The sequence below is a fragment of the Hordeum vulgare genome, chromosome 6H (genome assembly GCF_904849725.1).
Source record: "Hordeum vulgare subsp. vulgare chromosome 6H, MorexV3_pseudomolecules_assembly, whole genome shotgun sequence".
In the NCBI taxonomy this organism is placed as follows: Eukaryota; Viridiplantae; Streptophyta; class Magnoliopsida; order Poales; family Poaceae; genus Hordeum; species Hordeum vulgare.
The window spans coordinates 50,002,122-50,028,490 of record NC_058523.1 but is presented as its reverse complement, the minus strand read 5'-3'; the positions used below and the strand labels follow the sequence as shown (position 1 = coordinate 50,028,490).

The 26,369-nt window shown below is 42.5% G+C and overlaps 1 protein-coding gene and 1 pseudogene across 1 annotated transcript; one reads left to right on the top strand and one right to left on the bottom strand.

The window, feature by feature from the left end:
• The first annotated feature begins 750 nt into the window (after positions 1 to 750).
• LOC123406273 lies at positions 751 to 8,023 on the top strand. Its single transcript, XM_045099759.1, has 4 exons — positions 751 to 2,088; positions 4,943 to 5,008; positions 6,439 to 6,498; positions 7,830 to 8,023. The coding sequence occupies exon 1, from the start codon at positions 760 to 762 to the stop codon at positions 2,005 to 2,007; it is 1,248 nt and encodes a 415-aa protein (XP_044955694.1). The 5' UTR covers positions 751 to 759; the 3' UTR covers positions 2,008 to 2,088; positions 4,943 to 5,008; positions 6,439 to 6,498; positions 7,830 to 8,023.
• Positions 8,024 to 17,578: 9,555 nt separating this feature from the next.
• Positions 17,579 to 22,693, bottom strand: LOC123406031 (annotated as a pseudogene).
• Positions 22,694 to 26,369: the final 3,676 nt, after the last annotated feature.

Below are 26,369 nucleotides of genomic sequence, written 5' to 3'. Positions count from 1 at the left end.
ACTTGTTCAATATTTTCATATACATGATAAACATTTTGAAAATACTTGTTCACCATTTTGAAAATACATGTTCAACATTTTTATATACTAGGAAAAGGGCCCGTGGGTTGCAACGGGAAAAAACAATGCACACACTTAATTTATAAAAAGTGGTCTAAACTTTGAGTATTTATAGCTACGACCCGAACAATGACGATTTTAGCCTACAAAAACGCAGTTCAAGATTTCACAGGTCTTCTATTTAAATAAGCTTGCATGTAGATTTAATACGTAGTAAGAAACGGTGAAGTGATCTTCAATTTCGTCTCTAATCCTGATTCTGGAGTTGCGGTTTAGAAGATATGAGTATTTAAAAAAATATTTAATATGTATTACGGATTTAATGTTAAAAACATCAGGGGTTTTCATAAAATAGCATGACGGACTAAGAATATATATTTCTTTTATTAGTAGGTATAGACATGTTCAACATTTTTTCAAATACTTGTTCAACATTTTTATATACATGACCAACACTTTTCAAATACCTGTTCAATTTTTTTAAACATTTTTTTAACATTTGTTTGTCATGTATATATTTAGAATAAAATATATACAATGGTAGAAAAATAAAAGTAAAAAAGGAAAACAGAAAATGTGAAGAAAAAAAGGAGGCTGTGGCCTCCCGTGCTCGTGGGCCGGCCCAGCTTGCTCGCCCTTCACCGAGTCCAGGCGAGACAGATAAATCGCTCCCTGCCAGGAGCCACCAGAGGAGCTTAGATGCAGGCCGATCTCGATAGGTCGGTGCGGCGGCGTCAGGATTCTTCTGATCGGCAGATCATGTCCCCGCCGGCGCAGCTGCCGGACGACCTGATCCACTACAGCATCCTCTCCCGCCTCCCCTTCCGGCTGCTCCTCCGCCTCGCCCCCGTCTGCAAGGCGTGGCGCCACCTCATCCTCCACGACCCCGTCTTCGCCCGCGTGCAGACGCAGTGCCCCTCGCCGGCCTCCGGCGTCCTCGCTCGCTTCCACAAGGGCCGGATCGAGGTCCTCACCCCCGGATCCACATCCGCCGCCGTCGCCCCGCCCGACGCCTCCCTCTCCTTCTTGCCCGTCGTCGACGCGCACCGGCAGTACCTCCGGCTCTGCTCCACCACGAGCGGCCTTATCCTGATCACGACCGGCAGCACCTTCTGGGTCGTCAACCCAGCGACCCGCGCGTTCCGCGACGTCCCCTACGCCGGCGAGGGCGCCTTCAGGGCGTCCCTCGCGTACGACCCGGCGACGGCGCACCAGGAGAGCTACCACCTCGTCGTCCCTGCCCGGCAGAACCTGGAGCTGTGGAGGTTCTGGATCTTCTCCTTCTCGTCGCTGTCGCGCGGATGGCGCGCGTCGTGGGCGACCGTGCGGATGCCGCCCTACAGCTATGTGCACCCGAAGGCTTTATACCTGGGCGGGCTCTCGTACTGGCTTTGCGACCGGGACGACGTGCTCTGGTACAACTACGGCGCCGACGCGGCGGGCAAGTTGCCGCCGCCTCCGCACGGGAAGAAGAGGCCGTCTTCCCTGCTTGACGGAGGAGGGTACATGGAGGGAAACGGAGAGCTGGTGGCGTGGCACGGGCGGATCGGGATGGTGTCAGCGAGCGCCGCCATGCTCGCCGTGTGGGCTCTATCATCGCCGCCCTCTGGCAGTGCGTCGCCGCCGGCGCGGTGGGAGATGGTGCACCAGAGGAGCTGGGACGAAATCCCTGGCATGGCGCCCCCGGTGTCGCGCTTCCTATGGTCGGTGGTGCCGGCGGGAGTGGACGTCGGCGCAGAGGGGGTCTTGGGCCCGGCGGTGCGGATCGGGTACAGGCAGCGCGGCTGCGTGGGCGGTGGTGACAACGAGAATGCGTGGCGTCGCGAGGTGTTGCGGTACGACATGCGAACCGACGCCACGACCACGGTGGCGGAACTGTTCGGGAGGGAGAAGCACGACGACTTCGTGGTCTTCGGCTACCACTCCAGCATGGCGCCACTGTACTAGCTAAGTAAAGCTCTCCATGGATCTCAAGGTTCCTTCTGACAATAATTTTGATGGAATTCGATCATCAATTCATCATCGCAGGTACTTATAGTATTATAGATATTTCTCTTTTCAGTTATAATCTACTTTTGCCACCTATTTCTACCAGAATCCTTGGAAAACGTGATGATTTCTCATCTTCATAAGAGCAAGTACAATAGAGCTAAGTCAGCTGGTTATAAGAAATAAAATAGTATATTTTTGCTTAGTTGAAAGAGAGAGAAGGTAAGCGGGCTCTTAGTTAAGAGCCAGCTCTAGCACGTGCTACTAGACACTTTGTGAGAATGAATGGTAGATCATATAATAAATAAGTTGTACACTCTTCTAACCAACTATTGTACATGTTAGCTATAAGATGGGCTATAGGTGACATGGCATGAGCTTACAGCCGGCAGCCGGCTCTACTATTGTACTTGCTCTAAGCCGCCTCGATGGGTTGATACGCGTCTCCATACTGCACATCCCGCACTTTATCCTATTTGCAAATGAGTCGTCCTCATCCTCTGCTCGATTCCCTTTCTCTCTCGTCCCCTGCACCTTAATTTTTTTTCTCTCTCCACGAGCTTCCCATCCCCATTGGGGAGCTGCTACTGCTATAAAGGGCCACTGGCGCTGCAGCCGTCGATGGTGACGCAGGGAGGCGCCGCACATACTTATTCTCATGGTGTGGACGGCCATACAAGGAGGTCCCGTTGGGTGCTGCAGCGTTGACGGTATTACAAGGCGATGCGGCTCGCCACATAGGCTGCAATCAGGATGCCGGGGAGAGGAGCTGAGCAACATCAACCAGTTCAACCGTGCGACGACACGGTGCTGCAGGCTGGCCGGCGGGTTGGAGCGGTCCCGTGAAACAGAGTGGGCTCGCCTGCGTTGCAATGAAGCATTGTCGGGCGTCAGAGCTGTAATGAAGCTATGGGAGGGGGTCATTGGAGCACCGATGGAGCTGCTATGGTGAATCGTCGGAGCTCCAATGAAGCATGGAGGGGTCGTTCGAGCGCCGTCGAAGCTGCAATGGCATGTTGCCGGAGCTGCAATGAAGCATGGGGTGATCATTGGAACACCGTCAGAGCTGCAATGGTGTGTCGCCGGAGCTGCAATCAAGCGCCACCGTGCGCCCGTCGGTGTTGCATGGAGCTGCTGCTAAGGACTGCTGCGCCGCACATCCGTTACTGTCGCCATGGATTGTTGCGTTGTAACATCCATCATCATCGTCGTCGCGATGCAGCACATGTCCTTTGTCGCCTGTGCCGTGATGTAGGCCTCGACGGCGTTGCTACCGTCGGCGACCAGACTAATGGGATGAAGCGACCGAGGCTCTGCTACGTTTGCTGGGGGGGCAAGAAAACGATGGAGCGTTGGCCCTATCCAATGATTGGAGAGGTTGGATCAGACGGCTACCGACCCGACTGATTTCCTCTCGAAATCAGCCGGTTGATTTGTAGCAGCTGCCAGAATCCTTTTGGTCCTGCAGAATCTGATGTACAGTACATGTTTCCTTAGGCCTTGCCTTTGAATAGAGTTAGAATTTCCTACAAATCAAATATTTTTTATGGCAAATTATGTTGTCGCGAGGATATCAATTTCCTTTAGTAAGCAATGCCAGGTCATTGATATGTTTAGTTTTTTGCGAAGATCTACTGCGTGATTGAAAAAGGAAATTGCCATCTCGACAACCACATAAATTTCCATTAAAATGTTTGATTTATCATGGTTAAAAATCTGATATCAAACTTTGAACATTCACGAAGTCTTCTTGACCATTGATTTGTGGGAAATCATAGTAGGCTTGATCTTCCTAGGTTGAATTATGGCGTGACTTTGTTGCCTAAGGGTATATGCATGAGCTGATAAAATCCAGATGTGTATAGGTTGCTTTGCTTATACGTACTTAATATCCTCTTCCAAACATTATAAAATTTATTAATAGATCTATATAGTGGTTGATACAATTATTTCCCATCTACATACAATTTTCGTATTTTAGGTGTATTTTAGATGGGATAGCCATACTCCATGAAACCTTTAATGAGGTAGTTAGAAAGAAACAACAGGTTGTCATGTTTAAGGTAGGCTTTGAAAAATATTACTCCATTGAAAAGGATGCAGGACCATGTTCAAATATGAAAAAAATTAATTGGGCATTCTTGAAACAAGTTATGGAAATGAAGGGGTTCCCTACTATGTTTAGAGTTGTGCATTGAAAAAGGTTATGTAGTTGTCAAAGTTAATGATTTGATATGGTCTTATTAAAGTTCATAAAGGGTTTGAGACTAGGAGATCCTTTGTCCCCAATTATTTTGAGTATAGCTCTGGATGTCCTTTCTGAATCGCTTAGTTGACCTTAGAATCAAGGGCGTATAGGGAATTTAGCGGAAGGTGCGATATGAATGCTACAGTGTCTCGATGACACTGTTTTCATATTTGAATATGGTCCTGCATCCTTTTCTCCCAAGCAGACTCAAGTGCATCGTATCAACTCGTTGTAGCAATTGAATCCATGGTCAATAGCATACAGCATAAATCATAAATAATTGTCTATGTAACTTGAAGGCTAATCTCGTGTGTCCAGGCGGCCTAAGCATGCATTTGTCATCTAAAGCTCTGCTTGGTTTAGCGTTTCCGCTCGTATTCCACCGGACGCGTCCTTTTATTTTCAGACAAAAATTGTTCTGCGACTGGTAATGTATACTTCCTCTGTACTGTAATACTATTGTTGGGAAAAATACTAGTTTACTTCTCTTGAACAACAAATATGTAAAAACAGAAAAAGTACTGTAATCCTAATTTGGAATGTTTTACAATTATAGCTAAGCATCTATGCATTTTGATTGTAATAAAGGTGGCATTTGAATTTCTTTTGATTTTTGCTTTGCATTTTATTTTTCTTCACTCACAGGATGCCGGAAATATTATCTTGCCAAGCAAGAAAAAAAGAGGAAGAACATGACCCTCCAAGCCAAGGGTAATTCTTTGAAATATTTGAACCATAAAACCAAAGGGTTATTTGAAAAATATTTGCAAAAAGAAAATAAACCAATTTAGGGATTTTCTGAAAAACATTTTTTCTGAAGTACTTATTTTTGCCGTGGAAAAATGTTCATCTTATTGAATTTATTTTTCTGATAAATTTAATATATAATACCCTTATATTCCGAGTATATTTTATTCCCTTTTAATTGTTTTATTTCCTGTTTTCTAAAAAAAAGAAAAAAATCTTTTTATTTGGAAAATTTCGCAGCCAAGTAGGAAGGGATCGGCCCAGATCCCCTTTGGACCGGGACCGAATCCCTTTCGGATTGGCCACCGATCCCTTGCCCCCTCTCCTCTCTCGCTGGTGCGTGGACCCCACCGCCCGATCCAAATCTCCCCCGGTCACCACTTTCCTTCCCTCCCTCTCCTTCCTTCCATCGCGAGAGATCGCCGGAATCCGACCGGATCTCCCTCCCCTTTCCTTCCCGCGGTCACCCCGACCCCCTATAAGTACCCCGCCTCCCTCCGCACTCCGTTCCCCTCGACCCTGCCTCACCTCGCCGCCTCAATCGCCCCCGCTCCACCTCGCCGGAGCCGAAGCTCCGGGAGCCCCCTGCTGCTCGCTGTCGCGCCTCCCCGCGCCACCTTCCGTCGCCAGAGATCCCCGCCACCACTCCGCACCCCATGCCCCTCCCCAAAACCCCGAGCCCTCCACCCATCCGCCCCTGCAACTACCTCGTCGGACTCCTTCTCCTCTGTCAGCCACGGTGAGGCTAATCCCTCTTTTGTTTTTTTCTTTCTTTTTGTTTTACACCGTATGATCTTTAATCAAAGGCTCAGATTAGATCACTTATATACGCGAATCGTTTTCTTTTTATAAAGCGAGCGTTCGCTCTATAGCCCCGCGCGTGCACGCCTCCACCCACCCATGGCTCGCCGCGTGGCCCTGTTCGTAAGTTAGGTTTTTCTTTATTTTCAGTATTCTGTTTTAAAAACAGAAACAAATTTGTTTTTGTTTTCTTAATAACTTTTAATCTACAAATCCAATTAAGGTGATTATTTTTGCATTAGATCACAAATTTTATGTAGTTTATGAAAATATAAAATTTGACTATGTTTGAATTTATAAAGTTTAAGTTTAAACATATTTGACTCAAATCTTATTTTGTGAATACCGGGAGTTTAAGAATAGATTTTTAAATGATTCTTTTTTCTACTGATCACTAGTGATCTTATTTATCAGTAGGTTCAGTTTCATAAATTTTAAGATATTTTATATTGGGGTTTTCACCAAAACAGATTCTGTTTTGGATATGGAAAGACAATTTTACTCCTTGTGCTATAGCTATTCTTTTATTAGATGCTTTATTTTGATTACTTGTCATTGTGGTTCTTATTGTGTGAATTTATTTGCGTCGTTAGATCAGCCGGAGTGCGAAGCTTGTTATCTAGAAGCGCTCGAGTTTGACAGTCGTCAGCAAGGCAAGTCACGTTGATCATATTTCCTATGTTTTATATGCATTGTAGATCAACCTCTCTTCACCTATAGCATGCTAAGTAGGTACTCGAAAAAATTGGTTCTTGATGTAGTATCATGTGGTAGGCACCCATCACACTTGTTACTTGGCCCGGGACGATACCTTTTATTTTGTTATGCTTAAGTAGACGGAGTTTTGGTTGAGAGTCTATCACGAGTGTTGTGAGAAAATTTTAATAATCAAGACCGGATATGTCAAGACTTTTCGAGACCTCGTGATGTAATGCAACTCTAGGTGGAGGATTCTTCGGATGGGCTCCCTGGGATAAACCAGCGGAGGACCCGGGATGCATGGAGAAGCGCCATGACATCTTGCGGAAAGCTTCACCCAGGCACGAAGAGATGGATGGATGCTTCAAGACCCCAGGTTTACCTGCACAGCCACAAGTCATTATGGGCTCTGGCTTGGTTGGACAATGCGGCGACTCTGGACGGGCGGTGCTACGACATGTAGAAGAACGGTAGGATTGGATGGGCACCGACAGAGGCTCACAGGAACCCGTTGAAAGACCATGTTTTGATCATCCGGTTCTCAAACACCCTGTAGTGCGAGGACACTCAACGGAGGCGATCAAATCTTGTGGAGAACGTGTGCAAAACTTAGCAGAGTACCCAAATCTAACCGATTAGTCGTGTCCACGGTCATGGACAACTTGAGCCGAAGGAACTGAAACTATCTAGAATTCTTAACCTGCACATCCACAAGTCATTATGGGCTCTGGCTTGGTTGGACAATGCGGCGACTCTGAACGGGCGGTGCTACGAGATGTAGAAAAACGGTAGGATTGGATGGGCACCGACAGAGGCTCACAGGAACCCGTTCAAAGATCATGTTTTGATCATCCGGTTCTCAAACACCCTGTAGTGCGAGGGCACTCAACGGAGGCGATCAAATCTTGTGGGGAACGTGTGCAAAACTTAGCAGAGTACCCAAACCTAACCGATTAGTCGTGTCCACGGTCATGGACAACTTGAGCCGAAGGAACTGAAACTATCTAGAATTCTTAACAAAATTAATAATGACGTGGGTATTATGGACAACTTGGGTATGAGAATTGGTTGGTGGAACCATCTCATTAACAACCAACCATATAGTAATATTTTGCTTTTAGCCTTTCTTGTTGTAGGAGAAAACTTTGCTTTTCGCTAAAAACTTACAAGCCCCACCTGGCATATATGCATGTAGCACAGATGATACTTTTTCACCTCTCTCTTTTGTGACTTTCCGGCATATTCAATATGCTGACCTACACGGCTGCAACCTGTCATGTTGCAGAGTACTTTTCCGACCAGGAGTGAGGTCACGATCTACGCTCAGTGATATGACCCGGATTCAGATGGACTCTACTACTTTTGAAGCTTCTGCTAGTCTTTCTTTAGTTATCTCATGAGTTTGGCCTTCAGCCTCTTTATTGTAATAAAGTACTCGATATGAGATCCGATTAATAAAGTTGTGTGATTGAACTCTTGATATATACATTGATGTACTGTGTGTGTACCAGCATGATCTTAGGATGGTACAGAAACACCACAGACTTGGCCGTTTCAGGTCGGGTCGCTACAGATATGGTATAAGAGCACACGCTGACCGTAGGACGTAATCTCTAGGATTGGAAAAGCCTTAGGAGGAAAACTATTTTATTATATCTTTAAATCTTCTATATTTCTCTTCTCATTTATGACTTTTCTCCGATCTTCCAATATTTTGTAGATGGCCACCTTCATCCCCGTTAAGGTCACGGAGTTTTGCGAGCCCGACGCCACAATGCCCTTCAGAAAAGAGCTGATGCAGATCATCAAGGACTTAAGGATTGCTCTGCCAACTATCACCGGGAAGCCTACCTCATCTTACCTGGAAGATACACGCTACAGGATTGAGGTGCACATCCCCGGAAGAACTTTCGAGCCGCGCATAGAACCTGTGAACTTCAAGTTCATCGCACCCAGCTGGATTCTCGGAAGGGACATAGCGGTTCTCTATGCACTTGGACGAATCAAGGAGGTGTACAGAGGCTGTCCCATTTCACCGGACCTATTCACGGTCTCCCAGAGAGGAGAAGATGGAGACATCATCACGACCAAGACTAAAGACGCTCTCCTGTCCTATGCACAGACCCTAGAGACACACATCGGGACTCTGGAGCTTCGTGTAATCCAGGACACAAGGAAGATCAAGCAACTGTCGCTCCGTGAAGTCGACCTCGAAGACGAAGCCCGAGAAGCCCAATACGAGCACGAATTGGAGGTGAAGGACTTCTTGGAGAGGATCGAGAAGCTGAAGGCTCGTGTCGCATATCTGGAAGAAGAATTGGACATGGGCGAAAACCTTCACCCTGAAGGAGACGTAGCCCCCTTGATCAGCAATGAGGAGGACTACGAAGCAAGCTCTACCGACGGACCCACCACCAAGCTTTTCTGAGGAAGACACATAGACAAGTCCACCAATTTATCTTATCGTTAAACGTTTAGGCCGATGTTTAGGATATCGCAACTTGTATCCCCGTGTTTGAACCTTTTGAGGTGATTACTGAATAAATGTGTGGTGTGAAAATTGTTTGTTGCATGTCATATGGCTAGTGTATTTTTCTCTTTAGACCCTCGTTCTATGCTAATCCCATCCCTCTACAAACACCAGATGCCTCCGAGACGTGACCCTGCTTCCAACTTCCCGTCAGAACTTGCTCAGTTGATCCAACAACAGATCAACTAAACAAGTTCTGGTGGGAAGTTTGAAGCAGGGTCACGTCTCGGAGGCATCTGGTATTTGTAGAGGGATGGGATTAGCATAGAACAAGGGTCTAAAAAGAAAAATACACTAGCCATATGACATGCAACAAACAATTTTCACACCACACATTTATTCATTAATCACCTCAAAAGGTTCAAACACGGGGATACAAGTTGCGATATCCTAAACATCGGCCTAAACATTTAACGATAAGATAAATTGGTGGATTTGTCTATGTGTCCTCCTCAGAAAAACATGGTGGTGGGTCCGTCGGTAGAGCTTGTTTTGTAGTCCTCTTCATTGCTGATCAAGGGGGCTACGTCTCCTTCAGGGTGAAGGTTTTCTCCCATGTCCAATTCTTCTTCCAGATATGCGACACGAGCCTTCAGCTTCTCGATCCTCTCCAAGAAGTCCTTCACCTCCAATTCATGCTTGTATTGGGCTTCTCGGGCTTTGCCTTCGAGGTCGAGTTTGCGCAGCGACAGTTGCTTGATCTTCCTTGTGTCCTGGATTACACGAAGCTCCAGAGTCCCGATGTGTGTCTCCAGGGTCTGTGCATAGGACAGGAGAGCGTCTTTAGTCTTGGTCGTGATGATGTCTCCATCTTCTCTCCGGGAGACCGTGAATAGGTCCGGTGAAATGGGACAGCCTCTGTACACCTCCTTGATACAACCAAGTGCACAGTGAACCGCTATGTCCCTTTCGAGAATCCAGCTGGGTGCGATGAACTTGAAGTCCACAGGTTCTGTGCGCGGCTCAAAAGTTCTTCCGGGGATGTGCACCTCAATCCTGTAGCATGTATCTTCCGGGTAAGACGAGGTAGGCTTCCCGGTGATGGTTGTCACAGCAATCCTTAAGTCCTTGGTGATCTGCATCAGCTCCTTTCCGAAGGGCATTGTGGCGTCGGGCTGGCAAAACTTCGTGACCTTAACGGGGATGAAGGTGGCCATCTAGAAAATATTGGAAGATCGGAGAGAAGTCAGAAATGAGAAGAAGAGAAATATAGAAGATTTAAAGATATAATAAAATAGTTTTCTTCCTAAGGCTTTTCCAATCCTAGGGGTTACGTCCTACGGTCAGTGCGTGCTCTCATACCATATCTGTAGCGACCCGACCTGAAACGGCCAAGTCTGTGGTGTTTCTCTACCATCCTAAGATTATGATGGTACACACACAATACATCAATGTATATATTGAGAGTTCAACCACACAACTTTATTAATCGGATCTCATATCGAGTACTTTATTACAATAAAGAGGCTGAAGGCCAAACTCATGAGATAACTAAACGAAGACTAGCGGAAGTTTCAAAAGTAGTAGAGTCCATCTGACTCCAGGGCATATCACCGAGCGTAGATCGTGACCTCACTCTTGGTCGAAAAAGTACTCTGCAACATGGCACGTTGCAGCCGTGTAGGTCAGCATATTGAATATGCCGGCAAGTCACAAAAGAGAGAGATGAAAAAGTATCATCTATACTACATGCATATATGGCAGGTGGGGCTTGTAAGTTTTTAGCGGAAAGCAAAGTTTTCTCCTACAATAAGAAAGGGCTAAAAGCAAAATATTACTATATGGTTGGTTGTTAATGAGATGGTTCCACCAACCAATTCTTGTACCCAAGTTGTCAATAATACCCACATCATTATTAATTGTGTTGAGAATTCCAGATAGTTTCAGTTCCTTCGGCTCAAGTTGTCCATGACCGTGGGCACGGCTAATTGGTTAGGTTTGGGTACTCTGCTGAGTTTTGCACACGTTCCCCACAAAATTTGATCGCCTCCGTTGAATGCCCTCGCACTACAAGGTGTTTGAGAACCGAATGATCAAAACATGGTCTTTCAACGGGTTCCTCTGAGCCTCTATCGATGCCCATCCAATCCTATAGTTCTTCTACATCTCGTAGCACCGCCCATCCGGAGTCGCCGCATAGTCCAACCAAGCGAGAGCCCATAATGACTTGTGGCTGTGCAGGTAAGCCTCCGGTCTTGAAGCATCCATCCATCTCTTTGTGCCTGGGTGAAGCTTTCTGCAAGATGTCATGGCGCTTCTCCATGCATCTCGGGTCCTCCGCTGGTTTATCCCAGGGAGCCCATTTGAACCATCCTTCACCCAGAGTTGCATTACATCACGAGGTCTCGAAAAGTCTTGACATATCCGGTCTTGATTATTAAAATTTTCTCACAACACTCGTGATAGACTCTCAACCAAACCGTGGTCTACTTAAGCATAGCAAAATAAAAGGTATCGTCCCGGGCCAAGTAACAAGGTTGATGGGTGCCTACCACATGATAATAAATCAAGAACCAATTTTTTCGAGTACCTACTTAGCATGCAATAGGTGAAGAGAGGTTGATCTACAATGCATATAAAACATAGGAAATATGATCAACGTGACTTGCCTTGCTGACGACTGTAGAACTCGAGCGCTTCTAGATAACAAGCTTCGCATTCCGGGTGATCTAACGACACAAATAAATTCACACAATAAGCACCACAATGACAAGTAATCAAAATAAAGCATCTAATAAAAGAATAGCTATAGCACAAGGAGTAAAATTGTCTTTCCATATCCAAAACAGAATCTGTTTTGGTGAAAACCCCAATGTAAAATATCTTAAATTTTTTGAAACAGAACCTACTCATAAATAAGATCACTAGTGATCGGTAGCGAAAAGAATCAATTAAAAATCTATTTTTAAACTCCCGGTATTTACAAAATAAGATTTGAGTCAAATCTGTTTAAACTCAAACTTTACAAATTCAAACATAATCAAATTTTATATTTTCCGAAACTACATAAAATTTATGATCTAATGCAAAAAGAATCACCTTAATTGGATTTATAGATTAAAAGTTATTAAGAAAACAAAAACAGAATTGTTTCTGTTTTGAAAACAGAATACTGAAAATAAAGAAAAACCTAACTAACGAACAGGGCCACGTGGCGAGCCGTGGGTGAGTGGAGGCGTGCACGCGCGGGGCTCCAGAGCGAACGCTCGCTTTATAAAAGGAAAACGATTCGCGTATATTAGTGATCTAATCTGAGCCTTTGATTAAAGATCCTACGGTGTAAAACAAAAAGAAAGAAAAAAAAAGAAAAGAGGGATCGTTTTGTATTTCTCGATCTCTTAGGTTTTTATCTGCAAATTCAGGATAATCATTTTATCCCGGTTTGTCTTTTAGTTTCCACGTGTGTTGCTTGTTGTAACTTGTTTTTTGATTAATGAAACATGTGGTTCTCTAAAAAAAAAAAACGATTCACACCGTTTTGGTCATGTGCAACCCTTATCTCTAGATATAGTTCGGGCCAGCCCTGATTCAAAGTGACTCACAAATTCATCCGTTATTTTTTCCTAGTAAGCGTTATGGTATAGAAGGAGTGTATTGTACGTACGTATGTCATCATGCATCGTGCTTTCATTAGTACTCTCTTTGCTTCTTTACTTAAGTATAACGTTGTTGCAAAAAGAAAGGATTGATGTTGATCCATCTACATCAATGTATGAGTCACAAACAAACTCTAATTTTAGAACGTGGATCAACGCACACGTACTACATGCAACCCAGTTTTTCTATTTCTTAGTCTTTAGTTATATATATGCAGGGTTAATAAGAAGAAACATATAGAGTACTACTATTTTAAGCAGCAACTACACATAAGTTTTTTAAATTTTGAAGAGAACTGCTTCAGTACAACCCCTAATAAAACGTAGAAGGGCATAATGGTCATACAGAAAGAAACGTATACACACCTTCTCTATTGCAGGCGTACATCCTTACCCGCACGAATTAAAAAAAAACCACTCCACGAGCTCTCCTGCCGTCCGCGTAGAGGCAAAACAATCGCTGATCGATCTCGCCAGCCGCCCGGTGATCACGCGGCTGCTGATCTGGATCGTCGAGGGGTCGCCTGACGTGTGGAAGACCGTCGTTGCCGGCGCCTCGTTCTAACCCGTCGTCTTCCCTGTCGAAGCCGCGCCCGCCGCCGTAACTAGCTCGCCGTTTTCTGCATTGACGCCGTGCGTGCCCGCCGCCCGTAACCACCCCAATATCCCACGCCGCCCATTCCAACCCCGTCGACGTTGCGCCCGCTCCCGCCGCGTGTAACCACCTCCCCGTTTTCTGCATCGATGCTGCGCGCGCCCGCCACCTGTAACCACCCCGATCTCCCACGCCGCCCGTTCCAACACCGTCGTGTCTCGCGCGGTAGTCGACGGTTACTGAAGCGGTGGGCCACGTCTTTGACGTCGCCGTTTTCCGCATCTACGCCGCGTCTGCCGTCTGTAACTCTACCGACGTCCCACGCCGCCTCTAACCGTCTCGACGTCCCATGCTGGCCACCGCACTCGTCCAACGCCGGTAGTGACCGCACTCGTCCTCCGCCGCAGACCCGTCCGGTAATCCCGCAAGTGCATTCGTTGTCTTCCACGTCGCCGCCGTCTTGAATCACACCGGAGACGTCGACACCGCCGCACAAGGTTTGTCATCTAACCCTTGTACCTCGTCTGAAAAAATGCTCACAAGTTAAATGTTGCAATTTATTCATCGGTATGACCCACTGTATGAACCTAACATTTAACGTGGGATAATGTGTTTGTCAATGATGTGCAGTGTTGGTACTAATGTGTGTTTAGATGGACGAAGAAACCTCATTTACGACCGATGATAATGGTACGAATAAGGTCAGTCGGACCGATGACGATCCTAGTAGTGAAGATTATGACAACAACGATAATGAATCATGGTCATCATATGATATCTTACCTTCAGAGGATTTTGGAAATAATGAACACGGTGCAAACACTGAAAATGTAAGTGAAGTCTATTGGATTTTATTTTTCAATGTGCAATGTATTGTATGTGTAATTATTTATCTGTGTTTTAAATTTACAGGAAGATGTGGATGCTGAGAATGAGCAAAATAATTTTGAGGATTCGGGGGTCGATAACGTGAGTCAGGTTCGTTCAAACTTTTTTGTACCACGTATGGTAGTTTGTAATAGATGGTAATAACTGACATAGTTTCATATGTAATTTTGTAGGAGGACTCAAGATGGTCCTGATGGTTCTGAAGACGGAGCAGAGATGGACATTGAGGAGGCTCAATACCAGCAGCAGATGTTGGAGACACATTGGAAGATTATGGCTACGACTTTTCGGTCCCAAGGGCAATTTAACATTGAAAGGTTAAGCGAATCTGTTATGATTCTGAATCCTGTTTCTAGACAGGGACTAAGGTTCCTCGTATATAAGAAATCACAATCCAAGCATTTAAAAATGTTAAATTTGCATACAATTTGTTTACGAGAATAATTTATGTGCATACTGCGTTTGTAAGAATGTTCGCATGATGACGTTCAAAAGGTCTAAAAGTGATAGACAACTTTGGATACGTTTGCCAGAACACTATTCACAATTCTTTTTATCATGATCTAATATATATACACACAAACTATTATATTCATATTGATCTTCTTTTTTAATAAAGATGAAAGCCAAGCGGGATCGGCTCCTACCAACGGATCGCGTACGAGCAATATTCAAGAGGAAATAGCAGAATTTTTGCTCGACCAGGTCATATATCCCAAAGAAGAATAACATTACAAGCTGTAATGCCTCCATGTAATGAACTGCAAATTGTAGGAAAAATTGTATATATATATATATATATATGTGTGTATGTGCGAATGGCCGTGCGAGAAATTCGATGATATATATATATATATATATATATATATATATATATATATATATATATATATATATAATAGATAAATAAATATTATAGATATACCTCTAATATATAAACACACATATATATAGAAAGTCTATTCATCACCCAGGGTGTAAAATAAGTTACTCTTCACCCAGGTAATCTTACAACCGTTTCATAAATAAATTATATTTGGAATAACAATAGTTACATTAATATTGATTCATTACGTAAAATTTGATGTAAAAAATTTAAAAATTTGGTCATAAGACCAAAAAATCGCATTTCATGTATATTTTACACTATATTTTTATGTTTGTAATTTTACGTGACATAAAAAAACTTTATGATGACTATATATTTTCTTGCGGTCTCTTTTTACGTATGAAATAAGAACAAAAAATTGAAACATAAAATTACGATGCATTGATGTGAAAAGAGAGGGGGTGAAGAATAATCATTCTTCACCCAGGGTGACGAATAGTCAATTCCTATATATATATATATGTATATATATGATCAGTTCTACAAGAAATTCTATTTTTATATATGCATAACGTGTATAATATGTAGTACGTAGCGTAAGATATGTTTTAAATGAAAAATAATTAAATAGAAAATAGAAAATAAAAAGCAAAAATAAATAATAAACCCAAAAATACCAAAACCCCAAATCACCAAAGCCTCTAGTCCCGGTTGGTGTTACCTTTTGTCCTGGCCACGCCTCGCATGCTGCCCGTCACATGAAAGGGTATTAGTCCCGGTTCGTGGCAAACCGGGACTAAAGGTGGGGATATCTTTAGTCCCAAGTCAATAGTCCCGGTTGGAGAACCGGGATTATAGGCCCTTACCAACCGGGACTATAGCCCCTTTTTCTACTAATATGATGATTTTTTTTATTTTTTATTCATTTATGTGCAACATTTCCGGAGTATTATATATATTAAAGCTGCTAAGCAGGGCTCCTCCTATGAGTTCTCAATTTAGTTAGTACACTTCCTCGTATGGACACGTGGCTCTTGCTTTTGCTATTATTTTATGGATTTACTACTGTTTCTAATACAATACAAGCAGATATACTCATATATATACACATATACACTCACTCTACACGTACATCCTACACTTATGAAAATGTGAACACTACACCAACATAGATGCTAACATTGATTTTTTTTTCATTACTGGGTTTTTTCTATATGTGTTAGCTACTTTTTCATACAGTAAAATGTAAATGCTCACATATACGCACATACACTCATCATTAAGAACATATGTACGCATATTCTGTAATTTACATAAACATTTGAGATACTACAACATCTTGAGATTGACGCTAATATTGTTAGCTACTAAGTTAGCGTTGATGCCATATGTTTGAGTAGTTTGGCGTGAGTGCATTTCGAGCTAACACATGGTGGTTTTTTGTTTGGTTACTACTAGGTTTTTCTTTTGTGTCTGCTATTATTTTCAATACGGTACAACATAAATGATCGTGTACACTCATTTCTATAAACGCATGCACGCATACTGTACCTCTATAATGTTATAGAAAAATCTGAAATAAATACAAAAAATGTGAGCACCAGTTCCAAGACAATACAACACAGATGTTGATATACACACATCCCTACAAATGCATACAAATGACATCCTACCCATATAACGCTGTGAGTAGTACAAGTTGTAGCATTCTTTATTTATTATACCTTCTATATAAAGTTAGGTTAGTTATGATGCAATGCATAGTAATTTTTTCTCCAGGACAACATAGAATAAGCAAATCAAAGAGTATCTATTTAGACTCTTAGAACTATGCTTGAGTTTAACTGATAATGCATCTTTAATTGTGTTTCTTATGCATGGTATTTATCATGACAAAGGTTTATGAAACGCAACAAATCTTACTCAAAATATCATGTATTAAAAAATCATCAATGCAATGTAATACCAGATTTCATTCATCTTTTACTGTTTTGTAAAATAAAATTTGTATGCATTACACGAAAGAATAACATTGTTGTTAATTCATTTTTCTTGTATTTTTATTTTTTTGTATCTTGCTTCGATCATAAATACAAATTTCCATTTGTTGAAGTATGCAGTATTATCAATAAAATAAGATCTTTAAAATGTATACTAGAATAATTTTCCTTTTGTTCGAAACAAACTTCATTTCGTACAACTTTTGGTTGAACAAACTTTGACTATCATAGTAGTAATAACTTTGGCTGGAACATTTAAGATATATAGGTAAGTGACTACAATCATGAGTGAACTGTTATTTGGTACCTTTCAGTATTTATCTAAGTTAAATTGACTTTCACATTACCAATTGTCAGCTCACTTCTACACTGCCTTCTTTTATTTTATAAGGAAAACAACACAACCACACAGACGCGCTCCATGACGGGAACGGCGTGCCACTGTGCCTCTGCCTGCTAGTTACATTAAAGTACCCTAAGGGCACGGGGCCCTTTATTACATAATTGGCCTTTTACTAGGTGACACAATAGATGGATCCCCAAAGAAATTAATACTTTTAGACATTTGTTTTGATAAACAACGTTTACAAGCTAATTTAGTTGGAGAAAGAGCCTATCATATTATTAATGTCATTGGCGATATTCTTGGCGTCCAAAGCAATACCGGCCAATCCTCTCCTTGCTAAACCAGTGCAGTAAAGTCCATTTTCACCTTTCCAACGATTCGGGTATTCTTTGATTGGCATTCCATTTTCATTTAGCATGCTCTCAATGTTCAGCACTCATAAATAACATATAGTTTTTTCTAAGATTTCACAAACTTTACACCATGAAAACGGATGTATGAAATTTATAAGATCAATGCAATACCTTGAGCCAAATGTTTGTCGTGCTTTTGTATCCCCTTGCAAAGACAATCGCGTCGAATGAAACTTTGTTTCCGCATTGAAATTCAACAGTTCTGCCCTTGATGTTAGTGACCCCTCTTTGAACCTATAAGAGACGAAGAAAATATTAACAAATTGTCGTAGGAAATAAATATTTCTTCGAATATTTATGTCAAGATTGATCATATACTCACTTTGATGATGCCTTTCTTAATTAACCGAACAGTCCCAACATCAATTACCGCCGACCTGCCAGTTCTTGATTTAAGGTCCATTGGACCCAATTTCGGCCGCGTGATGCCATACCTCGACAGGTCTCCAAATATGTAATTTGCACCAATCACAAGGAGGTTATCCACTAGACAGGGCCGTCTCCACAAATTTGGGGGCCCGGGACAAAAATCAAAATAGGGCCCTATTTTTTTAAACCATATAACTGAAGAACTAATTCAAGTAAAGCACACTCTCACTTAATTATTTAACTTGAAATATATCTTATTTGTTACAATATTTAGGAAATATATCAAATACTAGCGGTAAAATATTAAAGATGGTACTAAAGGAATACACTTATAAACTGACCTCATTTTCTACCAAAAAGCAGCATTCTTCTAGTATTTCTTGATATGAAATCTTCGATCAAATCTTCATAATTAACCTTCTCCAAGACATCATTTTCAAGTGCTATTGTTGCCAATCCATTCAGTCTTTCTTGTGTCATAGTAGAACGCAAGTAGGATTTCAACAACTTGAGTTTAGAAAAGCTCCTTTCCGCAGTTGCAACTGTCACAGGAATGGTTAACAAAATTCTGTATGCAATAACAGCATTAGGATAGATTAAGGAGCGCTTCTTCAAAAAATTCAGAATATCAAGTGGGCCCATAGATTTCTGAAGTGAGCCCTGCAGAAAAAGTAGCTCGCAACACAATTCAAGTCCATCAATATCTTTATGTTCTCCGCTCTTAAGTGCATCTTCAAGATTAACACAAGCAGCCAATAAACTCTTGTCATCCAAGGATCGCAGCCTATCTGAAGTAAACAAGAAACCAAATATTTTTTCATACCCCTCATACTGTTCAAATCTAGTGTTAAGTGAAACTATAGCTTGATCAATAATATGCAAAAAATAATTGACCCTAAATGACTCCTCTGCTGATTGTGAAACAATAGATGGATCATCTGCACCCTCACCAAATTGCCTTTTTCTCTTGATTTTACGCTTGGTGCGGAACTCTGGATTAATATCCATTTCCTTTGCAATTTCTTTTGCACCTTCCAATGCTTTTGAAAAGCCAGATTCTCTGTACTTAGTGAAGAAGGAAATCAAGCCCTTTACAGACTCAATTGCAATATCAATAAGCATATCCTTTGACTGCAACTCTTTGCTGATCAAATTAACAGCTGATAATATTTCATACCATATGATTATTGACACTAAGAATTCAAAGTCACAAAGATCATTCTCTGCCAATGATTGAGCTTCACTACTTGACGATGGTTCTTTATCATTTTCAGCCACTTGTAGTAGAGCCTCCCTTATTTCTGGTAGTTGAATCCTTATAGCCTTAACACTATCAACACGACTCTCCCACCTAGTAGATGACAATGACTTGAGAGTCACTCATGATATGTTATTTTTGAGAATTTGCCATCGTTTAGTAGAATTAGCAAATGTTGTGTAGATGCGTTGGATAACTCCAAAAAAATCGGATGCTTTACGACAAGACTTTGCCATATCACATATTGTCAAATTCAGACTATGACAACCACAAGCTGAATAAAAAGCTCTCCGATTTATTTTCAAAACTTTACTTTGTACCCCTTTATGTATTCCCTTCATATTTGACCCATTATCATATCCTTGCCCTCTCAGATTATCAATATCAAGGTCAAGACTTTCCAATTCATTTTTTAGAGCATCAAACAATCCTTGCCCAGTGGTATCATTCACATCCAAAAAACCTAAGAATGATTCTTCAATGCAAAAAGAACCTGAAGATGCATCAACATACCTAATTATCAAAGACATCTGCTCTTGGTGGCTTGCATCAGGAGTACAGTCAAGCAAAACAGAGAAGTACTTTGCTTCTTTTACCTTCTTAATGATTTCAGACCTGATTGCGGCAGCGAGTAAATTTATTAGTTCATTCTGGATGGAAGGACCGAGATAATGATCACGGATTTTATCATTTGTGATGCGGTCAACATGTTCTTTTATAACCGGGTCAAATTCAGCCAACATTTCAACCAATCCTAAGAAATTGCCATTACTATCTTGGTACACCTTGCTATTACTGCCACGAAATGCTATATTATGTTCCGCATGAAACTTCACAATCAAAAGAATCTTGAGCAAAACTTTTCTCCAATGCTCCCTTTCTTTTTCAAGTTCTTGGTGAGCAACTTTATCAATTGTTTGATTCTTCTCCAACCTGAGGCGCAAGTCATACCAAGTACTCATATTTGTGACATGTTCTCTACCATTTTCATGCTCTTTGAGTCTACTGATAAGATGATGCCAGCCACTGAAACCATCATTTGCTAACTGACCTCTCACATGTCCCTTCCTTAATAATTTGCAGCAAAAACAAAATACTTTGTCAAGCTCTTTGTTGTACACAAGCCACTCTCTATCACACTTTTCTCCATTCGAGAGAACTCTAGTGTACGCTAGTGCAGAAAACCTTCTACCAAATTTGTCTGTACAACCATGCTCAATAGATAGGTCTCTTTTAGGACCTTTTTGCACCAAAATATCAATCATTGTAGGATCAAGTGCATCCCATGTTCTTAGATCAAATATATCAGGTTGAACAGAATTATTTGTGTTATCAGCAATATTAACATCATCACCTTCAGATGCAATATTAGCACCTTCATCAACATGATTAGAATCATCACCTTGGTCAACATTGTTAATATCATCACCTTCATCAGTTTCACCAATGTGAGCCTCAGCCTCTTCTGGATCACCACCAGGTGCATCATCAATATTAGCATCTAGAGTTTGGTTTTCAGAATTGGGTTGAGGTTCTTTCACAACAAATTTATCGAGAGCGCCCTTTTGTTTTCGAGCATCTTCTTCTAGTTTTTGTTTCTTGTTTCGCTTTGAAGCACCAGAATCATACCTCCTTCCCGGATACATGATTCTTTCTGTTTAATGAGAATCTGAATCAATTCAAACTCTGAGAACTATAGCTATAAGAAATAAAGAAAATAGAAAAGGACTTCAACAATACGCTGTTACTTGAATTAAGTAAAGCACAACTCTGAAAATAACTGAAGAACCAATTCAAGTAAAGCACAACTCTGAAAATTGAAGCACCAGAACCAAGGCCTGACAAGAAATCACGTACACGGTCGCTGGGGATTGTGAACCAGGGCCTGTTGTGAAGAACCAGGGATTGGCAAAAATATACCAAAAATTACCCTGGCAACTGGCAAGGGAAGGGATCTATGCGCTGCAGCGCTGGCCGCTGGGGCGTGGCCGGTCGGCCGTCGGCGACCGCGTAGGCGCGTAGTCCTGGACTCCTGGTCACGTACACGGCGTCGTCCTGCCTGCTCGATGCTGCGTGGTGCGTGTCGCCCTGCCTGCACTCAGCCGCCGTCGAACCCCGCTGCCCTTTCGTGCGTGCGATCAGCCGATCAGCGATCGAATCGGGACGGGAGTTACGGAAGCAAAACGGGCTGTAGGAGCTAGCGTTCATGCCTGGGAGTGGGATCGCTAGCTAGAATGGGCTGCGTGAGTCGTGAGATTGCCAGGCCTAGAGATTGCGTTTTTAGCCGGGCTTTTTTTTCCACATATATATATATTGCTTGCTGGACTGGGGCCCCCAAAATTTTGGGGCCCTGTGCGGTCGGCCAATTTGGCCTTCCTCATCAACGGGCCTGCCACTAGATGCAGTGGAAGATGAGGAGCTAGTGTCATCCCCAGTCGGATTAATTCCTTGGTCATTACATGAATCTGTAGCCACAAAACATGTCACGCATCTTTCGCAAAATACAAGCTAAAATAGAATGAAAGTCATAGACCTATTTTCGCTTCCAAAAATTGTTTTTTTGTGCATCGAAGTACATTCAGTTGTTTGTGTGCGTAGATTTGAGGGGGCAATGGGGTAAAATACTTGCAACTATACTAACATATTGTATATCCACCACCTCAGGAAAATAAATATGGCACATACCGGGCTTCGTATAACAATCGAGGAATTGGCACCATGAGATGCAAGGTCATAAGAAATTTCCATCCCAGAGTTACCGGATCCAATGACCAACACATTTTTCCCATAGAATCTCTCGCCTGACTTGTAGTTTTGTGAATGGATGGTCTCACCCGGAAAAGATTGCAAGGCCAGAGATCATTGGGATATTCTCTGCGCTATTCTCACCAGTAGCCATAACAAGAAACTTTGTTGTGATATCGGTTGTCATGCACTTTGCCATGTCCAGCGCCTTGATAGACCAGCACTTTTTATCATTGTCATATATGCATGACTCCATACTGGTGAGATACTTTGGTTGGATATTGAAATGCTCAATGTAGTCATCCAAGTACTTGACAAACATGTTTTTTGGTACGTATGTTGGTGCATCCGTTGGGTATGACATGTGTGGTAACTCACAGAATTACTTTCCAAGATGCAGCTTGAGGCGATCGTAGGCACGGTGCCGCCAGAGTGACCCGCTGCAGTTCTCGCGCTCGACGATGACATAAGGAATGGAGAATTGGCTAAGGCATGCTGCTGCCGTGAGGCCTGCTGTCCCAGCACCAACAATCAACACCATGACATTCTCCATCGGAAAAACAAGAGACTGCAAATTTGTGGGATGGTAGGATGGGATACCTAGTGTAAGACGAGATAACCTTTTTGCTTGTTGGATTGGATGGGTTAGCCGCATCTGGGGCATAATATACTTATAGATTTCACGTGTAAAACTATATTTCAACAGTGTTCAGATTAAGGGATGCAAGAAAGGTAAAAAATTAATTGACCTGGTGTATATCCTATTCCCTTTAGAAAAAAACTGGTATAATGCCATTGTTCGTGTGAAAGCATGTCGTGATACGAAATAGGTAAGAAACACAATTCTGATTGGTTACAGTTCTTTTGAAGATACTTTAGCATATGCTTACACCATAGCTTTTTTGTGTTTCTTTCCATAACGAATAAAGATATGTGTTCTGAGAATGATGTTTTTAGAGTGTATCTTTCCTTTCATTGCAGTTATAGACAAAACAAAGTTTTAATGTGGTAAGATAAGATCTTGAGTCGGGTTTCTCAACAAACATTTACAAATAAAATCTTTATTTGATGTCCCTTAGGCAGGGAATGCAACCATCTTCTGAAACTTCGGTAGTAATTCGTCTGCTCAATTTTTAAGAAACTTCTACAACAATTGGTAAATTTTCAATCTGAAGTTTGCCAATAACATGCAAGGAAGTATTTTTTTTTTGTAGGTGTTGAATATCAAACAATATATAGGTTATGCACCAGAACCCAAATGATAAAGAGCCGAAGATAAAAAATAATATACACCGGCACACAAAAGGTTAACCTCTTCTAGGAGGTCCTTAACCATTCTATACACGAGATATTGAACCTTCCATAGAGATTTGTGAAGCACACTCGGATATGAAAAGTTCAGATCCGTTGACTAAAACCTCTCTCACAAGCAATACATGATCAAACCTTAGAACTGTATGGGTGTTAGAATCATTACAATCACATAGTGATGTGAACTAGATTATTGACTCTAGTGCAAGTGGGAGACTGTTGGAAATATGCCCTAGAGACAATAATAAATTAGTTATTATTATATTTCCTTGTTGAGGATAATCGTTTATTATCCATGCTAGAATTGTATTGAATGGAAACTCAGATACATGTGTGGACACATAGACAACACACTGTCCCTAGTAAGCCTCTAGTTGACTAGCTTGTTGATCAAAGATGGTCAAGGTTTCCTAGTCATAGACAAGTGTTGGCACTTGATAATGGGATCACATCATTAGGAGAATGATGTGATGGACAAGACCCAAACTATAAACGTAGCATATGATCTTGTCAGTTTATTGCTACTGTTTTCTGCATGTCAATGTATCTGTTCCTATGACCATGAGATCATGCAACTCCCGGACACCGGCAGAATACCTTGTGTGTATCAAGCGTCGCAACGTAACTGGGTGACTATAAATGTGCTCTACAGGTATCTCCGAAGGTGTCTGTTGGGTTGGCATGGATCAAGACTGGGATTTGTCACTTCGTGTGACGGAGATGTATCTCGGGGCCCACTCGGTAACACAACATCACAAAAAAGCCTTGCAAGCAATGTGATTAAGGAGTTAGTCACGGGATCATGTATTACGGAACGAGTAAAGAGACTTGTCGGTAACGAGATTAAACTAGGTATAGAGATACCGACGATCGAATCTCGGGCAAGTAACATACCGAAGGATAAAGGGGACAACATATGGGATTAACTGAATCCTTGACATAGAGGTTCAAGCGATAGAGATCTTCGTAGAATATGTATGAGCCAATATGGACATCCAGGTCCCGCTATTGGTTATTGACCGGAGAATGTCTCAGGTCATGTCTACATAGTTCTCAAACCCGCAGGGTCTGCACACTTAAGGTTCGGTGACGTTTCGGTATAGTTGAGTTATAGGTGTTGGTAACCGAAAGTTATTCGGAGTCCTGGATGAGATCACGGACACCATGAGGAACTCTGTAATGGTCTGGAGGTAAAGATTGATATATAGGAAGTCCTGTTTTGGTCACCGAAAAAGTTTTGGGTACTTCGGTAGTGTACCGGGAGTGTCGGGAGGGCACCGGGGACCATCGGGAGGGGTGTCACACCCCGATGGGCCTCATGGTATGTGGAAGGATACAAACCAGCCCCTAGTGGGATGGCCTAAGCCCCCACTAAGTCCCATGAGGTTTGAGAAGGAAAAAAACCCAAAGGTGGAAGTGGAGGAAAGGGTTTCCAAGTGGAGAGGAGGAATCCTACTCCTAGTACGATTGGAGTAGGACTCCTCCACCTTCATTTTCGGCCAAACCTTGAGGGTTTGAGGCTGCCTCCTCCCCTTCCTACCTCCTATATATACTAGAGGAATTAGAGGAAGCCCAAAACCCTAATTGCCACGTGCTCCCTCTACTTCATTTAGATCGGTTTCTCCTCTAATCTAGTTCGGTTGTGCTTAGGTGAAGCCCTGCTGGATTAGTTCCCCATCACCACCACCACGTCGTCGTGCTGGAGAACTCATCTACCTCTCTACCCCTCTTGCTAGATCAAGAAGGCGGGGATCGTCATCGAGCTGTACGTGTGCTGAACGCGGAGGTGTCATCCGTTCGACACTAGATCGGGATGGATCATGATGGGATCGCGGGACGGATCGTGATGGGATCGCGGGAAGGATCGTGATGAGATTGCGGGACGGGCTGCGATTTGAATCACGAAGATGTTCCACTACATCATTCGCGTTATATACATTTCCGCTTAGAGATCTACAAGGGTATGTAGATTCACTCTCCCCTCTCGTAGATGATCATCACCATGGATAGGTATTGCGTGTGCGTAGGGATTTTTTTTGTTTCCCATGCTACGTTCCCCATGAGTGGCATCATGATCTAGGTTCTGTGTTCCCCAATGAGTGGCATCATGATCTAGGTTCATGCGTAGATGATATCTCGAGTTGAACACAAAAGAGTTTGTGGGCGTTGATGTTCAATGTGCTGCCCTCCTTAGTCTTTTCTTGATTCGACGGCATTGTTGGATTCAAGCGGCCCGGACCAACTTTACCCGTACGCTTACGAGAGACCGGTTTCATCGACTAACATGCAACTTGTTGCATAAAGATGACTGGCGGGTGTCTGTTTCTTCAACTTTAGTTGAACCGGATTTGACCGAGGCGGTCCTTGGAGAAGGTTAAATAGAAATTTGCATATCACCGTTGTGGCTTTGTGTAAGTAAGATGCGATCATACTAGATACCATAGCAGCCACGTAAAACATGCAACAACAAATTAGAGGACGTCTAACTTGTTTTTGCAGGGTATGCTTGTGATGTGATATGGCCAATGACATGATATGATATATTGGATGTATGAGATGATCATGTTGTAATAGTTAAATATCGACTTGCACGTTGATGCTACGGCAACCGACAGGAGCCATAGGGTTGTCTTTAAATTTATTTTGCGCTTGCAGATGCTCTTGCTATATCCTAGGTAGTAGCTTTAGTAGTAATAGCATAGATAGTGCGACAACCTCGATGGCAGCACGATGATGGAGATCATGGTGTGGCGCCGGTGACGATGGAGATCATGACGGTGCTTTGGTGATGGAGATCAAGAAGCACAAGTTCATGGCCATATCATGTCACTTTTGATTTGCATGTGATGTTAATCCTTTTATGCACCTTATTTTGCTTAGGACGACGGTAGCATTATAAGGTGATCCCTCAATAAAATTTTAAGATAAAATTGTGTTCTCCCCGA